Source organism: Notolepis coatsorum (genome assembly GCF_963971535.1).
Source record: "Notolepis coatsorum genome assembly, chromosome: 7".
Classification (NCBI taxonomy): domain Eukaryota; kingdom Metazoa; phylum Chordata; class Actinopteri; order Aulopiformes; family Paralepididae; genus Notolepis; species Notolepis coatsorum.
The window spans coordinates 3,127,608-3,148,526 of NC_140171.1; the positions used below are offsets into that span (position 1 = coordinate 3,127,608).

General features: G+C 43.8%; 1 protein-coding gene across 1 annotated transcript in view; it reads right to left on the reverse strand.

The window, feature by feature from the left end:
- The window catches only part of LOC311232096 (uncharacterized protein), a 123,234-nt gene extending 103,421 nt beyond the window's left edge, over nt 1-19,813 (reverse strand). Inside the window, exons 1-5 of the mRNA XM_084318785.1 lie at nt 19,789-19,813; nt 19,259-19,436; nt 18,372-18,427; nt 17,180-17,397; nt 14,558-14,817 (exon numbers count right to left, since the gene is read on the reverse strand). Of these exons, the coding sequence (XP_084174911.1) occupies nt 14,558-14,761 (204 nt within the window). The 5' untranslated portion in view covers nt 14,762-14,817; nt 17,180-17,397; nt 18,372-18,427; nt 19,259-19,436; nt 19,789-19,813. The remainder of the gene's footprint in view (nt 1-14,557; nt 14,818-17,179; nt 17,398-18,371; nt 18,428-19,258; nt 19,437-19,788) is intronic.
- Between the last annotated feature and the right edge of the window lie 1,106 nt (nt 19,814-20,919).

A 20,919-nucleotide genomic window follows, 5' to 3' on the forward strand; every position in this document is an offset into this window, starting at 1 on the left:
GTTACCATCTGGACTGCACATGCTCCCTCCACTGTCGCGCTTACGCGGGCAGATGACGTATGTTCCAAGTGTGGTGTAAGGCGGGGGGCCTGGACTCAGTCTCCTGCCCCCTGGTTGCTGTCCTTAGTTACCTCCAGTCTCTCCTTGATAGACTGTCGGCTTCGACGGTGAGGGTATATGCAGCAGCTATATCCTCCTATCATGAGGGGTTTGAGGGGATGTCTTGTTCAGCCACCCTCTTGTGAAGCGTTTCCTGCTTGGCGCTCGACGCGTTAAGCCGGTGCAACGCTCCTTGGCTCCGACTTGGGATCTTCAATTGGTCCTCGGTCGGTTGTCCTTGGCCCCGTTTGAGCCGCTCGAGCGGGCGCCGTTGGGACAGCTGTCCTTCAGGACCGCGTTCCTTCTGGCTGTCACTTCCGCTAAACGCGTAGGTGAGCTCTGTGCTCTCTCGGTACATCCAGAGTGCCTGTCTTTTCGGACCGATTGCGGTGTCACTCTGCGACCTAATCCTGCTTTCGTGCCTGAGAATATCCGGAGTTCCTTCCGCTCCCGGGATATTGTGGTTCAGGCGTTTCGTCCTCCTCCTCACACTGGTGAGTTAGATGCGGGCCTTCACCTGTCATGTCCAGTCCGTGCTTGGGGATTTACCTCAGCCGTACTCAGGATTTCAGGGTTACCGACCAGCTTTTTGTCTGTTACGGTGGGGCTCGTGCTGGTAAGGCACTGTCGGAGCAGCGCCTGTCCCATTGGTTGTGCGAGGGTGTTACCCTCTGCTACACGCTGGCTGGGCAGGATCCCCCTGGGGGCGTCAGGGCGCACTCCACTCGTGGGGTGGCTGCCTCTGCCGCTCTCCTGGGTGGGGCCTCGGTGGAGGCCATCTGTGCTGCAGCTTCATGGTCCTCCCCGGGCTCCTTTGTAAGGTTTTTCCTCATGGACATGACCGGGGGTTCTGTCTCCCAGGCGGTTCTGGGGTCTGTGGCCTTTCCTGCTTCCCGTCCTTTGGTCGGGTAGCAGGAGTGTATGGGTATGGGCCGCAGTGTGTTGAGTCACACGTGGTTCCGCCTGTACGGTGTGTTCAAGGGGTTCTGGCTCCCTCTTGTTCGCATTCAGGTGGAGTTGACTGCGCCCCCCCTTCGTTAGGAAGGATGGGGTGACAGGGCTCCCCGCACCCCTTGATGTGGGCTTACGGGTCCTCAGGGGGTACATCTGTCGGGTCTCGCGCCCGCTCTTCCCCATTATCTCGTAAGGCTCAGAGCGGGACGCGATGCTATACGATATATAACGATAGGTTATGTAGATAACCTAGTTATATTAGTATAGGCTAAGCGTCCCGCTCTGCGCGCCCTGAGTTCCCTCTTGAGGGATCTTTTCCTGGGACGGGTTTTGGCGAGGAAGGGTGTTTCATGACCAGGGTCATGGTTATATGGGCGGTGGCCACCATAAGGGGCGGGGCCCCATACAGGTGGGGTGCATGTGTTTTTGTTCGTGGGAGATACATTAGGTATCACAGGAGATATGAGTATCTCGTAAGGCTCAGAGCGGGACGCTTAGCCTATACTAATATAACTAGGTTATCTACATAACCTATCGTTTTTCCTGGCTCCTCAACCGTAGTAGTTTTGTAGACAACAATACACAACGATCTATACAATAATACAGGGTAAAAAAACAATGGATAAAATATATATAAAAAATTAAGATATTCTACAGTGTAAGTACTGTAGCAGCAGTACGTGTAATAAGTGTGCTTGTGTGGTGTGTAAGTCACTTAACCCTTTGATTTGATTTGAAGTCTTTATTTCGAACATGCAATGAATACAACAAACAATAACAAAAAAGCCACACTTTCACACTACAGGTTAACCCTTTACTATCACACTACCAAGGGTTAACCTTCTGTAGTGTGGCAGTGAAAGGGTTAACCGGCTGTTGTGTGGCAGTGAAAGGGTTAACCTTCTGTGTATTGTCGCAGTGAAAGGTTGAAAAGGTTACAGTGCTTTTGTGTGTGTCTGCTCATGTGATAATTCAGAGTCTATCCGTCAGTAGTCTGTTCGCCCGGTGGAAGTAGCTGCTCAGTGTTCTGTTGGACGTGGACCTGAGACTGCGGTAGCTCTACATTCAAACAGCCATCACTGATACAGAGCGTCTGGTCAGTAACATGGGTCTCTCAGTCCCTCAGCTCTTCAGTAAACAGCCATCACTGATACAGAGCATCTGGTCAGTAACATGGGTCTCCCAGTCCCTCAGCTCTTCAGTAAACAGCCATCACTGATACAGAGCGTCTGGTCAGTAACATGGGTCTCCCAGTCCCTCCACTCTGTAAACAGAACATACATTTCCTGGTATCTCGTTCTCACTTTATCCAATCAGGAAAGAGAGCTCCACACTGCAAAGATGGTCCGACTAAAATAAGAAATAAAAACTAGTTTTAAGTGGTTGAAACAAGTAAAATAATCTGCCAGTGCAGTAACAAAATTTGCTAGAGCAAAACCTCCAACGTCACACCGTGCCATAGCTAACAAGCGTAATTAACTAGTTAGCTAACAATAATCTAGCTAAATGTTGACCAGCTAGCAAGCCAGCTAACATTAGCTAAAATAGGTTCCGCTAGCACGCGAGCTGGCGTGATTTTATGAACGTAACCACCGTGTAATGTTGTCGTTTCGATAATTTACTTAGAATTAGCTCAACTACCGATAATTATAACCAACCATAGCTATCCATAAAATGGGATTTTTCTGTGGTCGAAATCCTCCAAGCTTCCCCAATGCAAGCTCGCTAGCTGCTATGCAAAGTCACTTCCTGGTCTAGCATACGATCTATACGTGTAATAACGTTTGGACAGCGACGCCAAAATAATCACAATGCGGAAGTTCCGCAACGTGATTTAATTTTGCGGGAACCAGCAGAGCCCTGTTTATTAAAATATGAATCGAACAGAATTAAATTAGACGCCATAATGCACAATACTTAATACATTTTAATTAGTGTGATTTATATGGACTTTCTCATATCAGCTTGTGAGTGGGTTACTTCCGTATAACCAAACCTTTTAATCAACTCCCTAGTTTCCGGTTAGGACATTTCACGTGAACGAACGACCCTCCACGTCAGAAGAACGAGCAGGGTTGCAATAACGGCCACATATCATAAACAAGCGATAAGCATACCCAAACATTGAAACATATATGCCTAAGAATATACAATACAAAAAAACGGCTAGAGGTAAATGCATGAGAAAACATGACGACAACATTTTACATAATTAAAGGTGCTATAGATAACATTGTATTTAATCATTTAAAATCAAAAGAAAGGTGTGGACTAAAATAATTGCTCTCCCCCCCAAAACAATATTGATTTCATTGATTTTCTGTTTTGTTTTTATAATATTTTTGTGGGTGTGACAACCCCATCCCTCTCCTACAGGTTGACTCTGGGATATACCTGGATATCTCCATTAACCTGTCTGTCATCCACAGCTTGGCAATCAGACACACCTATGCAGGTGTGTCAGGAGGAGGAGCTACACCTGTGTAAAAGGACTGGCTTCTCCATTGTCTGGCTGTCTCTCCTCCAAGCTGGTCCATTTTGTTTGTTTAAATTGGTTTGGTTGTTTCTCATACTATCACTTACACGCACCACACACTGATTCACTCATGCACTCACTACATCACTGATATTACTGATCCATTCATTCTTTAAATTCTTTTGTTTGTAAATAGTTTAATAGTATAATTAAATCACTTTTCTTAAAAAATCCTCAAGTACTTGTGTGGTCTCCCTTGTTTTGTCTGTACCTTGAGTTTGGTTCATGACAGTGGGTCCAAAATGAATGTTGTTTACATGTTGCATGCCTGTATCCCCTCCCTTCTTCCCATTAATTTCCCCATGTGGAATGCACCTGATTGGATAAATTACATGCTGGTGCATCTAGTGGCTGAATGTTATCTAGCGGCACGGTGGTGTAGTGGTTAACTGTCGCCTCACAGCAAGAAGGTCCAGGGTTCGATTCCCGCTTGGGGACCAGGTTTCCATGATGCCAGTTACCCAGGTGGGGTATCTCCCAGGCCTTTCTGTGTGGAGTTTGCATGTTCTCCCCGTGCTCGCAAGGGTTTCCCCCCCGATAAGATAAACCCAATGGAAAAACATGCACAACAACAGATTGCTAACGCTGTGGCGTCCTTGACGAAGACGGGCAGGAGCACTTGGATTGGTCCCCGGCTCACGTCGATGCCCTATCTGCTCCCGGCTGCCCATGGGGGGAAGGACGACGGGATGGGTCAAATGCAGAGACTCAATCGCATTAGGCGACACAAGAAAATTGCATGTGTGTGTGTTCCTGTGTGTGTGTGCCGCCCATCGCATGTGTGTGTCGTTTGCATGCCAAATAAAGACTTCCTAAGTCCTGCATTATTATTATCTATAGCACCTTTAAGTGGCTGTCAAATTTATCATCATGCAGATTACACTATTGTATATTGTATTGCTGACTCTGACCCGCAACTCTCCTTTAATGCTCTGCAGAGGCACGGTGGTGTAGTGGTTAACACTGTCGCCTCACAGCAAGAAGGTCCAGGGTTCGATTCCCGCTTGGGGACCAGGCCCTCATTTATCAATGGTGCGTACGCACAGATATGTGCGTAAACCGTGCGTACGATCATTTCTAAGCAAAGTGTGTGACTTATCAATTTGAACGTGTGCTTGGCGCCCGGTGGTAGAATATTATTATTGCAACGCGGAAATAAGCTTTCGTGCATTACTTCCAACACTGGCGCGTGTTCTGTATGAACCGTAGGGCTGGGCGATATGACGATATTATATAAATATCGGGTACAGTTCATTAACGATACACTTTTTTAACGTATCGTGGATATCGTGATGTTTTGCCCAAGAGGATTGTGTCGCGTCAATCTGGTCCACCCCGTTCAAACTTTTGAACAACGCCGCTCCCACACACACACTACTGCATCAAAGTTAGTACTTATGATTAACAAAGGCATTCGTTTTGTGCCATTAACATTATATAGTTACACGTTATATAGTTACACATCAGCGTATTTACCCAAACATGGCAACGTCCGATGACGACATAGATAGCAAGCGTTACTGTTCATATCTCAGTCCGTGCCGAGTTGTGCGTGCCCATTCTGCGGTCTGTTAATAAAGTTTTCAATCAGACAGATGTATGGAAAGGCTTTTATTATAACATTTGTTGCAGTAAAATCATTATGCCTCGTTGTCATGCTGCGGTGCGCTAGTAATCACTCGTCGGCTGCGGTGAGCTGTTGTTGTTGTCGTTGAGCTGAGCTCTCGTTAAAATCAATGGAGGGCATTCAGGAATGTAAAAAAACAATAGCGCTGCTTGCCGATTGGTGCTAAGAACAGTAGGGCGGGTACAAGCGGTGTGACGTAATTGGCAGACTCGACTGTCAATCAAAATTATTCTGTTGCCGGCTGAATGATTGAATGAATGAACGTTATTAACGATTGCAGAATGGGTACAATACAGTACAGCTCAATACAACAACAGTGGACTGACTGGAGGATGAAGACCAGAAAAAGACTTTCGGCTTTTTTAAGGGTCCTCCATTTTCAATTCATCAAAACATTTAGAGACATACAAATATACAGTAGTTTCATAAAAATGCTAAAATCCTATTGATTGATTGATTTAAAACTTTATTAACATATTGCAGAATGGGTACAGTACAGCTCAATACATACAATTGTTAAGGGGATGCAGACCAGAGAAAGACTTTCGTCTTGTTTACATCAGGGTCCCCCATTTTCAATTCATCATATTTCATATCTAAATCATATAATATCTCATTGCTAAATATATGCAATATATAATCTAATAATCCAATAATCTAAATCTAATATATAATATAAAAATGCTAAATGCATGGGTATTTTATTTTGTCTTTAATGTTAGCTTGCAAACTCGAATACTGTCTTGGTAAGCCTCATAATGAATTGTTTGGGGAAAAAAATAAAAACATCGTGATGCGTATCGTGTATCGCCGAAAGGTCAGAAAATATCGTGATATCATATTTAGGCCATATCGCCCAGCCCTAATGAACCGTAATTCATTATAGTTAATTGTAAAATAGCGACAGTAGTGTAATTATAACGGGCTCACGCTCGAACAAGAGGTTGGCCTGCTTGTTTGGCACGGGGGGCAGACGCAGAACACCCACCTCCAAACGTGATTAAATATTGTTTCAAATAAAAAGCGAAATACAAATATTTTGTGTGTCATGTTTCCAAATAAGATTGGTCACAACGAAATGCTTTCTACTTCAATTTGTTGGTTAGAATAGATGACCTCCGTTAAAACTTCACTGAGACTAACAGTCTATTTGTGAGCTCCCGCACAGACGTGATAATAATAACAATAATAATAATAATAATAATAATAATAATAATAATAATAATAATAATAATAATAATAATAATAATAATAATAATAATAATAATTAATAATTAATAATAATAATAATAATAATAATAATAATAATAATAATAATAATAATAATAATAATAATAATAATAATAATAATAATAATAATAATAATAATAATAATAATAATAATAATAATAATAATAATAATAATAATAATAATAACAATAATAGTTTAATTTTATATAGCACCTTTCAAGAGACCCAAGGTCGCTTTACATAGATAGGGGGGGGGGGAAATAACAAAGTAACAAACAGTGGACAGACACAACATATAAATATGATGATGGAATTCAAGTTCGCGTTTTTATTGATCACATAGGCTACATGGCACGGTCCATCGTGATATTGGAGATGGATCGAGCAATAGACTGTTACTGTACCAGCTGTCAAAGCTCCATCACAAATTCAGTTATGTGAATAGAAAGGTTCTTGTATATGCTCTCGTATTATTGTTTATATAGGCTAACTAATACCGACATCAAAATAGATTGTATGTTATTAATTAAGGTTATTAATGACACCAATGGCAAACAGTGGTTATATTATCGTACTTGGCCATCGCGTCCCGCTCTTAAGCCTATCGAGATATACCTCATCTCATGTACCTATTGTACTCCACCAACGAAAAAACAAATACGCCCATCACCTGCAGGGTCCCGCCCCTATGGAGGCGTAGCCTATAAGACACTAGGCATGGTCACCAAACACTCTTCCAGCAATCACAGCAACAAGAACGCCGTTTGGGGGGGTGGATAGGCTGGTGTCCTGCTGGAGAAGTGAAGTTAACCGGTCCATGAAAAGTGTTGCCAGTCATGTTATGAGCAGCGACGACTGCACCAGTCTGAGCAGAGATTGAGGGAGGAGCAGGAGGACGAGGAGCAGAGGAGGAGCCGGCGTCTCCTCCTGCCACGGCTGCCTGTCCACCTGGAGGGGAAGGGACAGAAACGGGGCATCAGACACGGAGAAACAGAGCCGGCTCAGACTCACATCATTTTATTGTCACAGCTTTTTTAACGCTTTCACTACCACACCACAAAGGGCTAACGCTAACCCTTTCACTACCGCAATACAGAAGGTTAACCCTTTCACTACCACAAAGGGCTAACCCTTTCACTACCACACTACAGAACGGTAACCCTTTCACTACCACAAAGGGCTAACCCTTTCACTACCACACTACAGAACGGTAACCCTTTCACTACCACTACAAAGGGTTAACCCCTTCACTACAAAATGTTAACCCTTTCACTACCAAACTACAGAAGGTTAACCCTTTCACTACCACACTACAGGTTAAACACCTGCGCTGTGGTAGTGAAGGGGTTAAATGTACATATATTCAGAAAAACGTGAGATGCTTGTTTTTCCTGGCTCCTCAACCGTAGTAGTTTTGTAGACAACAATACACAACGATCTATACAAACTATACAATAATACAGGGTATTTAAAGACTATTCTACCGTGTAAGTAGCAGCAGTGTGTGCGTGTAATCAGTGTGCTTGTGTAAGTCACTGGAGGTGCTTTTGTGTGTGTCTGCTCATGTGATAATTCAGAGTCTATCCGTCAGTAGTCTGTTCGCCCGGTGGAAGTAGCTGCTCAGTGTTCTGTTGGACGTGGACCTGAGACTGCGGTAGCTCTACATTCAAACAGCCATCACTGATACAGAGTGTCTGGTCAGTAACATGGGTCTCCCAGTCCCTCAGCTCTGCAGTAAACAGAAAATGACCTGCCAGTGCAGTAAGAACATTTGGCTTGGGAAGATTTATTGAATGTAAAAATATCTAGGGTTCTCCCTCCTGATTGGATAAAGTGAGAACAAGATTCCAGAAAATGTATTTTGTGTTTAGTGCAGAGTGGAGGGACTGGGAGACCCATGTTACTGACCAGACACTCTATATCAGTGATGGCTGTTTACTGCAGAGCGGAGGGACTGGGAGACCCATGTTACTGACCAGACACTCTATATCAGTGATGGCTGTTTACTGCAGAGCGGAGGGACTGGGAGACCCATGTTACTGACCAGACACTCTATATCAGTGATGGCTGTTTACTGCAGAGCGGAGGGACTGAGAGACCCATGTTACTGACCAGACACTCTATATCAGTGATGGCTGTTTACTGCAGAGTGGAGGGACTGGGAGACCCATGTTACTGACCAGACACTCTATATCAGTGATGGCTGTTTACTGCAGAGCGGAGGGACTGGGAGACCCATGTTACTGACCAGACACTCTATATCAGTGATGGCTGTTTACTGCAGAGCGGAGGGACTGGGAGACCCATGTTACTGACCAGACACTCTATACCAGTGATGTCTGTTTACTGCACAGAGGAGGGACTGAGAGACCCATGTTACTGACCAGACACTCTATATCAGTGATGTCTGTTTACTGCATAGAGGAGGGACTGAGAGACCCATGTTACTGACCAGACACTATATCAGTGATGGCTGTTTACTGCAGAGCGGAGGGACTGGGAGACCCATGTTACTGACCAGACACTCTATATATCAGTGATGTCTGTTTACTGCATAGAGGAGGGACTGAGAGACCCATGTTACTGACCAGACACTCCATATATCAGTGATGGCTGTTGGAATGTAGAGCTGCTTAACACTTATTTTAACAAAAGATTACTTAACTGATAATTCTGATAACTGTGATCATTCCATTCAAGGAGTGAATTTACCTGGCAGTGGAACAAGTCGTTTCCAAACAACATTGTCATCATAACGTGGATCCTTTATCGTCAATCCAACCTCCCTTGCGTTTGAATCCATCAATACTTCAAATGTCGGAACGTAATTTGGTCCATAATTCTGACGAAACTGCTCGATCTGAGAACAGATGACAAAGTAATTGTAATAGATCAAAAGCAATAAAACATTTATATACCGGTAATTCATATTCCTTTAATTGTGCACTAATGATTTTCGATTGTTTAGAATGAGGACCGCATAGACACAGCCGTTGCGATTGAGTCTACACAGTCCTCACTCTGTCCGGCTGGCAATGAGGACCACGTGGACTGAACCTTTAAATTACAAGTTTATTCCATGCAATGTGTCTGAGTCTGAGTCTATGCGGTGCTTGTTGAAAATTACCTGCCAGTGCAGTTAGAACATTTGGCTTGGCAAGATTTCTTGAATGTAAAAATATCTAGGGTTCTCTCTCCTGATTGGATAACGTGAGAACGGGATTCCGGAAAATATATTTTGTGTTTACTGCAGAGTGGAGGAACTGGGAGACCCATGTTACTGACCAGACACTCTGCATCAGTGATGACTGTTTACTGCAGAGTGGAGGAACTGGGAGACCCATGTTACTGACCAGACACTCTATATCAGTGATGGCTGTTTACTGCAGAGCGGAGGGACTGAGAGACCCATGTTACTGACCAGACACTCTATATCAGTGATGGCTGTTTACTGCAGAGCGGAGGGACTGAGAGACCCATGTTACTGACCAGACACTCTATATCAGTGATGGCTGTTTACTGCAGAGCGGAGGGACTGAGAGACCCATGTTACTGACCAGACACTCTATATCAGTGATGGCTGTTTACTGCAGAGCGGAGGGACTGAGAGACCCATGTTACTGACCAGACACTCTATATCAGTGATGGCTGTTTACTGCAGAGCGGAGGGACTGGGAGACCCATGTTACTGACCAGACACTCTATATCAGTGATGGCTGTTTACTGCAGAGCGGAGGGACTGGGAGACGTGCGTGCGTGCGTGCGTGCGTGCGTGCGTGCGTGCGTGCGTGCGTGCGTGCGTGTGTGTGTGTGCGTGTGTGTGTGTGTGTGTGTGTGTGTGTGTGTGTGTGTGTGTGTGTGTGTGTGTGTGTGTGTGTGTGTGTGTGTGTGTGTGTGTGTGTGTGTGTGTGTGTGTGTGTGTGTGTGTGTGTGTGTGTGTGTGTGTGTGTGTGTGTGTGTGTGTGTGTGTGTGCGTGCCTGTGTGTGTGTGTGTGTGTGGGATATGCTGACCTCAGGTTGCAGTTTATACGGCTCTGGATCACACTTCAGACTGTATTTTTGGCCTCTGATCAGGTCACAACTGGCTGAGATCGTGATTTTTGTGCTATCCTTATGCTTTGCGTGTACCTTCAACCAGAAAAATTGGAGCGGATAGTTTAGTATACATTTTTTTATATTTAATCAATTTGATTCAGTTAGCACACAGAAATAGAAGGTTGCATTCATTCAGATACATTATTCTATATCTATGAGTTGGCAAGACAAGTGTCCGCTTGTACTTCACAGAAACAAGTGTACCACTCGTTTGTTAAAATAACTGGTCTACATGTTAAAATAATAGCTCTACATTCTGACAGCCAGTGAGTAACATGGGTCTCCCAGTCCCTCCGCTCTGCAGTAAACACAAAATAAATTTCCTAGTATCCTCTCTCTCATGACCTGGGCATCAGTATAGGTTACAATACACTAAAATACATACAAATAAATACATTAAAATACATTTACAATACAACCCCTCAGTTAAAATGGTCGCACACTTGACCATCTCTCAACCATGATTTTAAGTTAGTTTTAAATGAAATGTAACTTTGATACTCCCTGAGCCGTGTTGGCAGACTGTTCCAGGTGTGGGCTGCTCTCACGGAAAAGGCTGTCTGACTAAAAGCAGACCTCCTGTTTGGGACTACACAGTCCCCTCTGACTACAGACCTGGTATATCTGTCAGCAGATGCTTTCTGTTTTATGAAAGTACAGAGGGGGGGAGGAGCCAAGCCATGTAGGATTTTATAGGTAAGGCAGGCATCTTTGAATTTGACAAGATTGTCCCAGCTCAGTAGGTTCTGGTTTGCTATGCTATAACAATGGTGGTGGCTGTTTGTTTTCCTGTCCAGAACTTTCACAGCCTGATGGTAAACTACCTGTACAGATCGTAGTGTTGTACAGGAGGCTTGTGTCCAGCTAGTCAGACAGTATGTTAAGTGTGACATAATAATGGCATTAAAATACAGTGCTGCTGCTTTTGTTGACAGAGAGTTTCTGATGTGACGGAAGTTTGATAAGTGAAACTTTGCATTGTTTACTACCGATTTGATTTGTTTTTTAAATGTAAGATTGGAGTCCATTTTTATCCCAAGGTATCTATATTCGGATACAACTGTCAACCTTTCTCCTCTGACATAGACATCAGGTGAGACAGTATTCATCAGCCTCTTTGTAAAAAACATGCAAACAGTTTTTTTGGTGTTTAAATGCAGACATGAGTTAGTCAACCATTCAGTGACCGATGTCATTACCGCTGTTAACTTGTTTGCAGCTTGCTGCTTGGTTTCTGCATGGACATAAATTACCGTATTATTGCATACAGCTGGAAGATCATTAATATATAAACTAAACAACAGCGGTCCCAATATAGATCCTTCGGGGACACCAAAACCACAGCTAAGGGCAGAGGATACTCTCTGAGTTCTACCTTCAAGATAAGACTTCATGTATGTGATGGTATTAGGGGAGAAGTTGTACCGAGAAAGCTTGGTGAGCAGGACACCATGATCCACAGTGTCGAAGGCTTTCTTTAGATCTAAAAATGCGGCTGCAACAACTCCCCCCTTATCAAGCTTAGATTTAATATTCTCCAGGAGGAAGCAGATTGCAGTCTCTGTTGAGTGTTTTGCCCTAAAACCAAACTGCATGGGGTGCAGTCCAACGGAGCTGGTGCTAAGGTGACTTGTTAGTTGTTCTGCTATGCGTTTCTCTGCTATTTTGGAAATAACAGGTAAAATGCTAATTGGCCTATAGTTAGCTACCTCAGAGGATTTACCTGCTTTGTACTGTAGATGGGGGTTATTATAGCTTCCTTCCATGCTCCTGGGAAAACGGCCTTCACTATAGGATCTATTTATGATAGTTGATATTGGTCCAGATAAGCATTCATTAAATGTTTTTAGTAGCATGGTGTTTAGACCATACACATCCTTGGTTTTGGAGTTCTTCAAGGAATTTATAATTGTTGTCACTTTTGTTACAGTGATTTCACACAGCTCAAAGACAGGCTGATTTTGATCCACTGGAGACACTCAGATTAGTAGGGGAGCTCTGTTGCAGAGTCTGCACCGACTCTACAAAATAGGAATTAAAACTTGTTGCAATTTGAGGTCCATCCTGTGTAATATTGCCATTCACACAGATTTCTAGGCACTTTTTTCCCCCAGTGTGTTTTTATGTAGCCAGGTCTCTGACAGACACAAATAGTCCAAATTCGAGTCTTTAATGAGATGTTGGATTTGTTCACATTTCCCAATGATGCTGCAAATGTTTATGTGGCCTCCAAGTAACCCCTTCGGTTTTGCACTTGGATCCCATAGTATTTTTGCTTGATTGACAGTTTGAAAGAAGTCCTGCTTTCTGCGTTTGATGATTGCAGGATTTATAGTTCTATTCTTCATTTTGATTCGCTGTTGACTTATCGCGCTATTTTGTTTGATTGGCACATCTGGTGCTTGCCTACTAGGACTACATGCGGTGTTTACGAAGTCACTCTTGGTGTTCGGAGCTTTCTCCGGGACGCTGTCACCCCGCTGCCCCGAGGAATCAGCGGGTGGGCCTCCACCGACGCTCACGGCCGCCGAAGTCCTCGTTCGGGTAGCTCCCCCGCCGCCAGCTCCTCCCCGCACGCCGAGGCTCGTTGCAGGTGCGCAGCCCGGACACAGCACGCCCTCGCTCGGGCTCTCCGCCACGGAGGCGCGCCGCCCGGCCGACTCCATCGCCAGGTCGCGTCTATATTAATCCCAGCCGAAGAGTGCAAGAGCGCTTCCGCATTCTTCGCCGCGCATGCGCATGAGGTCCTCGCTTAGTTCAAACGCCCCATTCAACACGGTTAATCACAAACTCGAAACTCCGTTAAGCTCCAGAGAGAGAGGCTGAAAACCCACAGTTCTTGCCCGACGGATGGGAGCCGAATCGCGGATCCGAGTTTTCTGATGAATAGCCCCAAAACATGGAGGTTGCGAACGGCGCCGGCTTCGCTGACCAGAGCTCTCTCAGATTCAAAGTTTTAATTGCAGCCTGGAACATACATGTTTCAGAACCAATGTGTAACTAGACAGTTACAATATAACATTTATATTAATTAACCCAGTTAATGCCTTAAGAAAAAGAGTCTGGTGGTCAATTACTACGGAAATGTTGTGTCTTACTAATAATAACTAATTCCTTGGTCAATAGAAGTCTCTGTGATACTTTCTGAATATGATTTGGGAATGGGCAGGGTTATAATAGAAGAAAGACAGTGTAAACAATATAATTAACTCTGAATATAATAATGACGAAAAATAAACAGGATACACAACAAGGTGCATGCGATGAGGTTATATGTAGTGCACCTTGTTGTGTATCCTGTTGTGAGCTCTGGTCAGTGAAGCCGGCGCCGTTCGCGACCTCCATGTTTTGGGGCTATTCATCAGAAAACTCGGATCCGCGATTCGGCTCCCATCCGTCGGGCAAGAACTGTGGGTTTCAGCCTCTCTCTCTGGAGCTTAACGGAGTTTCGAGTTTGTGATTAACCGTGTTGAATGGGGCATCTGAACTAAGCGAGGACCTCATGCGCATGCGCGGCGAAGAATGCGGAAGCGCTCTTGCACTCTTCGGCTGGGATTAATATAGACGCCGCCAGGTCCGCCGCTCCAGCCCCGACACTCCGCAAGGATAGCGCATCCCCCGCATCACCCGAGAGGTAGATGTTAGATCGTTGTTCATAATCAAATGGTAGATTGTCCAGACATAGATCACGTACCTGAATGACAGCTCACCATTTATTTATTTAATTCATTGGAACTTTTTATTTCAGCACCGACCTTCATTGTTTGTTTGTTGCATTGGTTGTCCTTTTTTATCGCTCTCTATTGTCCGTCAACTGACTGAGATGCTACTGGATACCTGAATTTCCCCAAGGGGATTAATAAAGTATCTATCTATCTATCTATCTATCTCTCCCCCCGTTCCCTCCCCGGTAATATTATATGTTACAATAGGCAATACAGAATTAGAATCTGAATGTATACTAAGAGTACGAGTAAACAGTATACACAAGGTACCCTAACTGGACCCTAACTTACGTCTTCCTGTAGCACGTTGCTCGGCAGCAGAAACACGTCCAGTACTTTGCGGTCATCCCCTAGTGGTCGGACGAGGAGGAGAATCAGGCTGCTCATTGATCTCATCCAATCGGGGAGCCGCCATGTCAAACCAAAGGAGGAGAGGTGTGGTACGTTCACCACCACGTGAGTCCGGGTAATCCTCAGCGGCTCCAAGATGGTCATCAACCCATCATCGGTGATGTGGACGACAGCTAACGACAGATAATCGCAGGACAGCGCTGTGGAGGACAACAGAAATGTTGCTTCATACCTCTGTGATCAAATCAAATCAAATTTATTTATAGGGCCCAACAACACACGTTAATGTCCCCATGGGCCGTACAGATCTTCTTTAAACAAGTCAAGAAGAAAACATAACAATAAGTCAAGAACAGAACAAGAACACCATAAGGTGCAAACATTTTTAGATGGATGCAAATAAATGAAAGAATGCAAGCACTCCCAGACATACCCCACGCGAAGGTAAGGAAAAACTCACTAAAACCTAACAATAGGGGAAAAAAAAGCTCCACAGGCAGTGTGGAGGAGAGAAACCTTAGAAGGGCCATTCAAGGGGGGATCTCCCTTCTTAGATGTTGGTGATAGTAGTGTTGCAGACGGACAGTGTGATCACGTATGCTGTACGTATGTTGTACGTTGTTTCATACCTCTGTTTCTCTATTGTTTTTGTATTATGCATTACTAGGAATGTCTGACTCTTAACCACCAAAACCTGCACGGACTACAACGTATGACGTATATCATGCCAGTTAGGGTACCTTGTGTATACTGGTTGTATACCTATGTGCTGTGCTTGTGTATACTGTTTACTTTTACTCATAGTATATATTCAGATTCAAATAATATATTTGTTGTAACGCACAATATAACCGATAGGGCAAACAGACCCTTGTGCTGAGTGTATAGTGTGACAGCAGGGCTATGTGCTGAGTGTATTGTGTGACAGCAGGCCTATAGTATGTGCTGAGTGTATTGTGTGACAGCAGACCTATAGTATGTGCTGAGTGTATTGTGTGACAGCAGACCTATAGTATGTGCTGAGTGTATTGTGTGACAGCAGACCTATAGTATGTACTGAGTGTATTGTGTGACAGCAGGCCTATAGTATGTACTGAGTGTATTGTGTGACAGCAGGCCTATAGTATGTACTGAGTGTATTGTGTGACAGCAGACCTATAGTATGTACTGAGTGTATTGTGTGACAGCAGGCCTATAGTATGTACTGAGTGTATTGTGTGACAGCAGGCCTATAGTATGTACTGAGTGTATTGTGTGACAGCAGGCCTATAGTATGTACTGAGTGTATTGTGTGACAGCAGACCTATAGTATGTACTGAGTGTATTGTGTGACAGCAGGCCTATGTGCTGAGTGTATTGTGTGACAGCAGAACTATGTGCTGAGTGTATTGTGTGACAGCAGGCCTATAGTATGTACTGAGTGTATTGTCTGACAGCAGGGCTATGTGCTGAGTGTATTGTTTGACAGCAGAACTATGTGCTGAGTGTATTGTGTGACAGCAGAACTATGTGCTGAGTGTATTGTGTGACAGCAGACCTATGTGCTGAGTGTATTGTGTGACAGCAGGCCTATAGTATGTACTGAGTGTATTGTCTGACAGCAGGGCTATGTGCTGAGTGTATTGTCTGACAGCAGGGATATGTGCTGAGTGTATTGTCTGACAGCAGGGATATGTACTGAGTGTATTGTTTGACAGCAGGCCTATGTGCTGAGTGTATTGTCTGACAGCAGGGATATGTGCTGTGTATTGTTTGACACCAGGCCTATGTACTGAGTGTATTGTTTGACAGCAGACCTATGTGCTGAGTGTATTGTTTGACAGCAGACCTATGTGCTGAGTGTATTGTTTGACAGCAGACCTATGTGCTGAGTGTACTGAGTGTCCCTAAAGGTGCTCCCATAGTCGAGCGGACTGTACACGGACTGGACTCTGCGGAGGTCCACTGGACTCTTTGAGCTTTCATAGTCGAGCGGATCTCCGTGGACCAATTTCCTACATGTCTCGCGCCAGTTTACGCCTCGCGCCAGTTTGTGTGACACCAAGTGGGCACCGCAGACGTCCGCACGTCAGAAAATAGGAGCTTCGCACTTGGACTCTGCTGTGGGTCTGCTTTGAGTACCCTTTCGGTCCGCTTTGAGCATGCGGGAGTTTGCTCCGTGTATGGTCCGCTCGACTATGGGAGGGCCTTAAGGCACATTCCTGTGCATTCCTTGCATTGGTAAAAATCTATTAATTAAATCATTGATTTAATAAATGTCAGTTATATTCTTCAAATAATCACCAAATATCAATGAAAGCTGAGACCCCGAATATCCATTTGAGATGCATCCTAACACTGTGTCAAACTGTTGTTGTTATTAATATATAATAAACATTGTGTTTTGAATCTCATCTATTCAAATATTGTGAGTGTACTGTATGAAGACTTGGGGCATTATATAGTTTTCCTATGTATAATGTCATGTCAACAATGTCGCCCAAAGTGCTACCGTTTCATAAGGTTATTAGATTAATAATGTGCAAATAATTAGCAATATGTCATCAACAAACACTGACTTACCTGAATCTGAAGTTAAACAGTGTGGGAGCTGTAGCTGGGAGACAGAGCCCTGAGGACACTGGATCCTGAACAGAGGACCTGCAGGAGTCCTGCCATCTGACTGGAGGAGGCTCTCGTCCCATGGGACGGTCTCGTACTGCACCTCCCTCTCCCCCTCCACTCCAAACACCAGCCCTGTGGAATCACACTCGAACACACCTGCACTGGGCAACCTGGACCTGGGGCACACAATAGTAACTGCTGTATTAGAAAGATTACATGATGTTGGCTTTATATACCATCTGTTTTTATATAACCTGAATCTGGGGCAAAGATTCAAACAACTATAACGTTGGCTCTATAATTATTAGTATGTGTGTTTATATAACCTGAACCTGAGACACCATAGGAACACCTGTATCAGAACGATTCAGATGCAGGTTATAACCAAAGAATCAGATTTATACTAATGTCTGTTTTCCCTACAGTGATGCAGAAACTGACGTTTAATAATGATAGCAATATATTCAGTTCCTCCAGTCCAATAATTCTGTCCCAATATAGGCACACGTGCAATAGAGAACACATCCAAGCTTTGCTCGAATTGAAGTTAAGTTCCTTTCTAAAGCCATGAAACATTAGGGCTCCATCTGAATAGCTATAGTTCTTGGAACAGCAGAGAGGTACACTCTCACAACATGCATGTTTGGTGACTAAAACTCTACTTATTTAATCTTGATAAATCAAATACAAATATCACACTTCATACAGTTGCTGTGGGTCTGGTTTACTAGGCTTCAGACTAAGTGAGATTTTAGGCTTACTAGGCTTCAGACTAAGTGAGATATTAGTCTTACTAGGCATCAGCCTAAGGGAGATTAGTCTTATAGGCTTCAGACCAAGGGAGATATTAGGCTTAGTGCACAGTAAATTTCACAGAGTAAATTTTGCAGAGTAAATTTTACTCAAACTACTCAACTACTACTACTCAAACTTACTAAAATGTTACTCAGTTTGAGTAAAATGTACTCAGTTTGAGTAAAATCTACTCTGCGAAATTTACTGTGTGTGTATACTCCACTTTCTATAACATATAAGTTCAAACCAAGTATGGCAATTCAAAGTAAATTGTTATTTAGAATTTGTACAGATTCAAATGTTAACGTCTTGAAGGGCAGGGGAAACAGAAGAGCCTGTATTAAAATGTGGTTACTTGTATACGGTGCTTGTAGAGACAGTTGACACGTCAGGTGTGAAGCTCGTCCAGGACTGGAATACAAAAAAGGAACAGAACGTGTTGTTTTCTAAAAGATACCAACATCAATACTGTGCTAAAGTTTGACCAAACTAGAATTCCCATACGTCACAGTCAAATCTATTTTGATAACGTGGGGTTTTATTATCTTTATGACATTGTAACAGCAATCTCTTATCTATTGGTTTCATTCGGTTGTCTCCAGGCATGCGTTCTTCATGGGACGGGGGCGCAAGCCCAGATAAGTACTCGCTATTTACATATCAATAGCGCCGGTCGTATTTAACACACCTGACGACCGGCGCTATTGATATGCAAATAGCGAGTGCAATCCCAGTTTTATTATCTTTATGACATTGTAACAGCAACCTCTTATCTATTGGTTTCATTCGGTTGTCTCCGGGGAAAATGTCCAAAGGTTTATAATTTTTTTTTTAAATGTAAAAAAAAAAACTAAGGAAATGTATATTATTGCACAGAAGATTATAGCTTGAGACATTTAAATCAAAGTACCGTACTATATTAACGATGGCAACTTTCTCAGTAATTACACACTACACAATTACACATTATTATTACACTATGAATTGAAAATGGGGGACCCTGATGTAAACAAGACAAACGCCTTTCTCTGGTCTGCATCCCCTTAACAATTGTATGTATTGAGCCGTATACTGTATTGTACCCATTCTGCAATCTGTTAAATAAAGTTTTCATTCATTCATTCATTCATTCAATGCTATAGCATCTCTTCATGGTAATTAATCCACGCTATCAACACTTAATTTGACAATGATATATACAGTGTATATGCAGGTCAGGAAGATGCCAACAGAAATACTCACGTCATTACTCTGGTATGCTCTGCACAAGGTCACCTCTCCATAGGTGATGTGAAACCACGGGTAGAGGGGTTCAGTGAACGTGGTGTTGTAGGTGTGAAGGTGGGTCAGTGTGTCGTCATCAGCGGAGACCTGGTAGAATGCCAGGATGCCAGCGGGCCAGTCCAGATACACTCCGAGTCTGTAGAGGGGGAGGGGGGGACCCGGGACTAACACGGTGTCTTCTCCACGGTTGTGATGGAAAGTAAAGAGAGAACCAGCCCAGACAGGATCAAAAATGTTACAGAACCAGAGCTTGTCGCTGCTGCTTCTGTCCCTCAGGCCTCGGTATATTTTCCTGTCGATGCTCCCGTACGCCACTCCTACCTCATCAACTCCCCCGACCTCTACCTCCCAGTAGCAGCGTCCAGTCAGACTCTCTCCACACAGCACTTCACGACTGTTGTCAAATCTCTCCGGGTGATCAGGATATGTCTGCAGCTCACGTGTCCGCCTCGCTCTTCTGTTCCCCTCGGACAGTAAGATCTCCTTACTTACTGTGTTGGGATCCATTGTGAGTCGACGGTCATCTAAACAAGAAATAACAAATAAAAGTGATGATGACTAATCAGAAGTTGTAACAGTCAGTCACACACACACATGTGCGCATTATTATATTTGTGTTGTTATTGTGACGCGAGTGAGTGAGCGCGGGTGATGACGTCAGGAGGAGCAGCAGGGAGGGACCCACGCGGGTCATTATTGGTGCGCGCGCGCGTGCACACAGGAACGCGCTGCACGCGCACCACTTTGCATAACAACGCGGCCGGTCGTCACGTGGTCAAATACCTTCTTCTCAGATACATTCTGCGAAACTGGTGAATGAAATGTGTTACGTTCCGCTCATAGAGGCGATTGGGCATTAACCCTGTAATGACCCGTCCCTAACCCATTTTACATTGTATCCACTATTGTGTGTTCCATATTGTTGTATATCGACTGTGATCAGTTACTTATATAACAGAAGCACTTTACGGTGCCTGATTATTAACCCCGTGTCCCCTGTAACTATGATCTGATCATCATTGGTGCTTTTATCTAATACAGTTGTTACTCTTTTGTACCCCGGCTGTGCAGTTGGTTATTGAAGGGCATTTTGACAAACATCAGTTTTCCCTGCTAATGATCATATAACCCACGTTTTTATTACATTATTATTTAGGTTGCAGAGTGCCATGTTTGTCACTGGGGGGGGGGGGGGGGGTGCAGTTAGGTTGCATTCTTAATTTGGTTCGGTTTGCTTTCACACAGCGATTTGTCAAGTGCACCAAACTTTCTGAACAATGTCACGCGATCGAAAAGTAACCCGGGAGTGAATTGTTTCGTGCTTTAAACATGATTTGTGCAGTCTTAAATTCAGCCAGGTCCCTGAGTTTCATGGCATGTGATTTTAAAAACAGTGTGTTTGTGTGTTCCAGATATCCTACCTTATTGATAATCCCAATTGCTCTTTTTTGTAGTGTGCATAATGGTTTTAAGTTACTTTTATAAGTGTTACCCCAAATCTCCACACAGTAGTTCAGATATGGTAGTATTTATTAGTGAGCAATATAGAATGTACAGTGATTTATCCCCGCAGATGAATGTAACCTTCTGAGTCTGGGCAAATAACACCTCCATGCAGT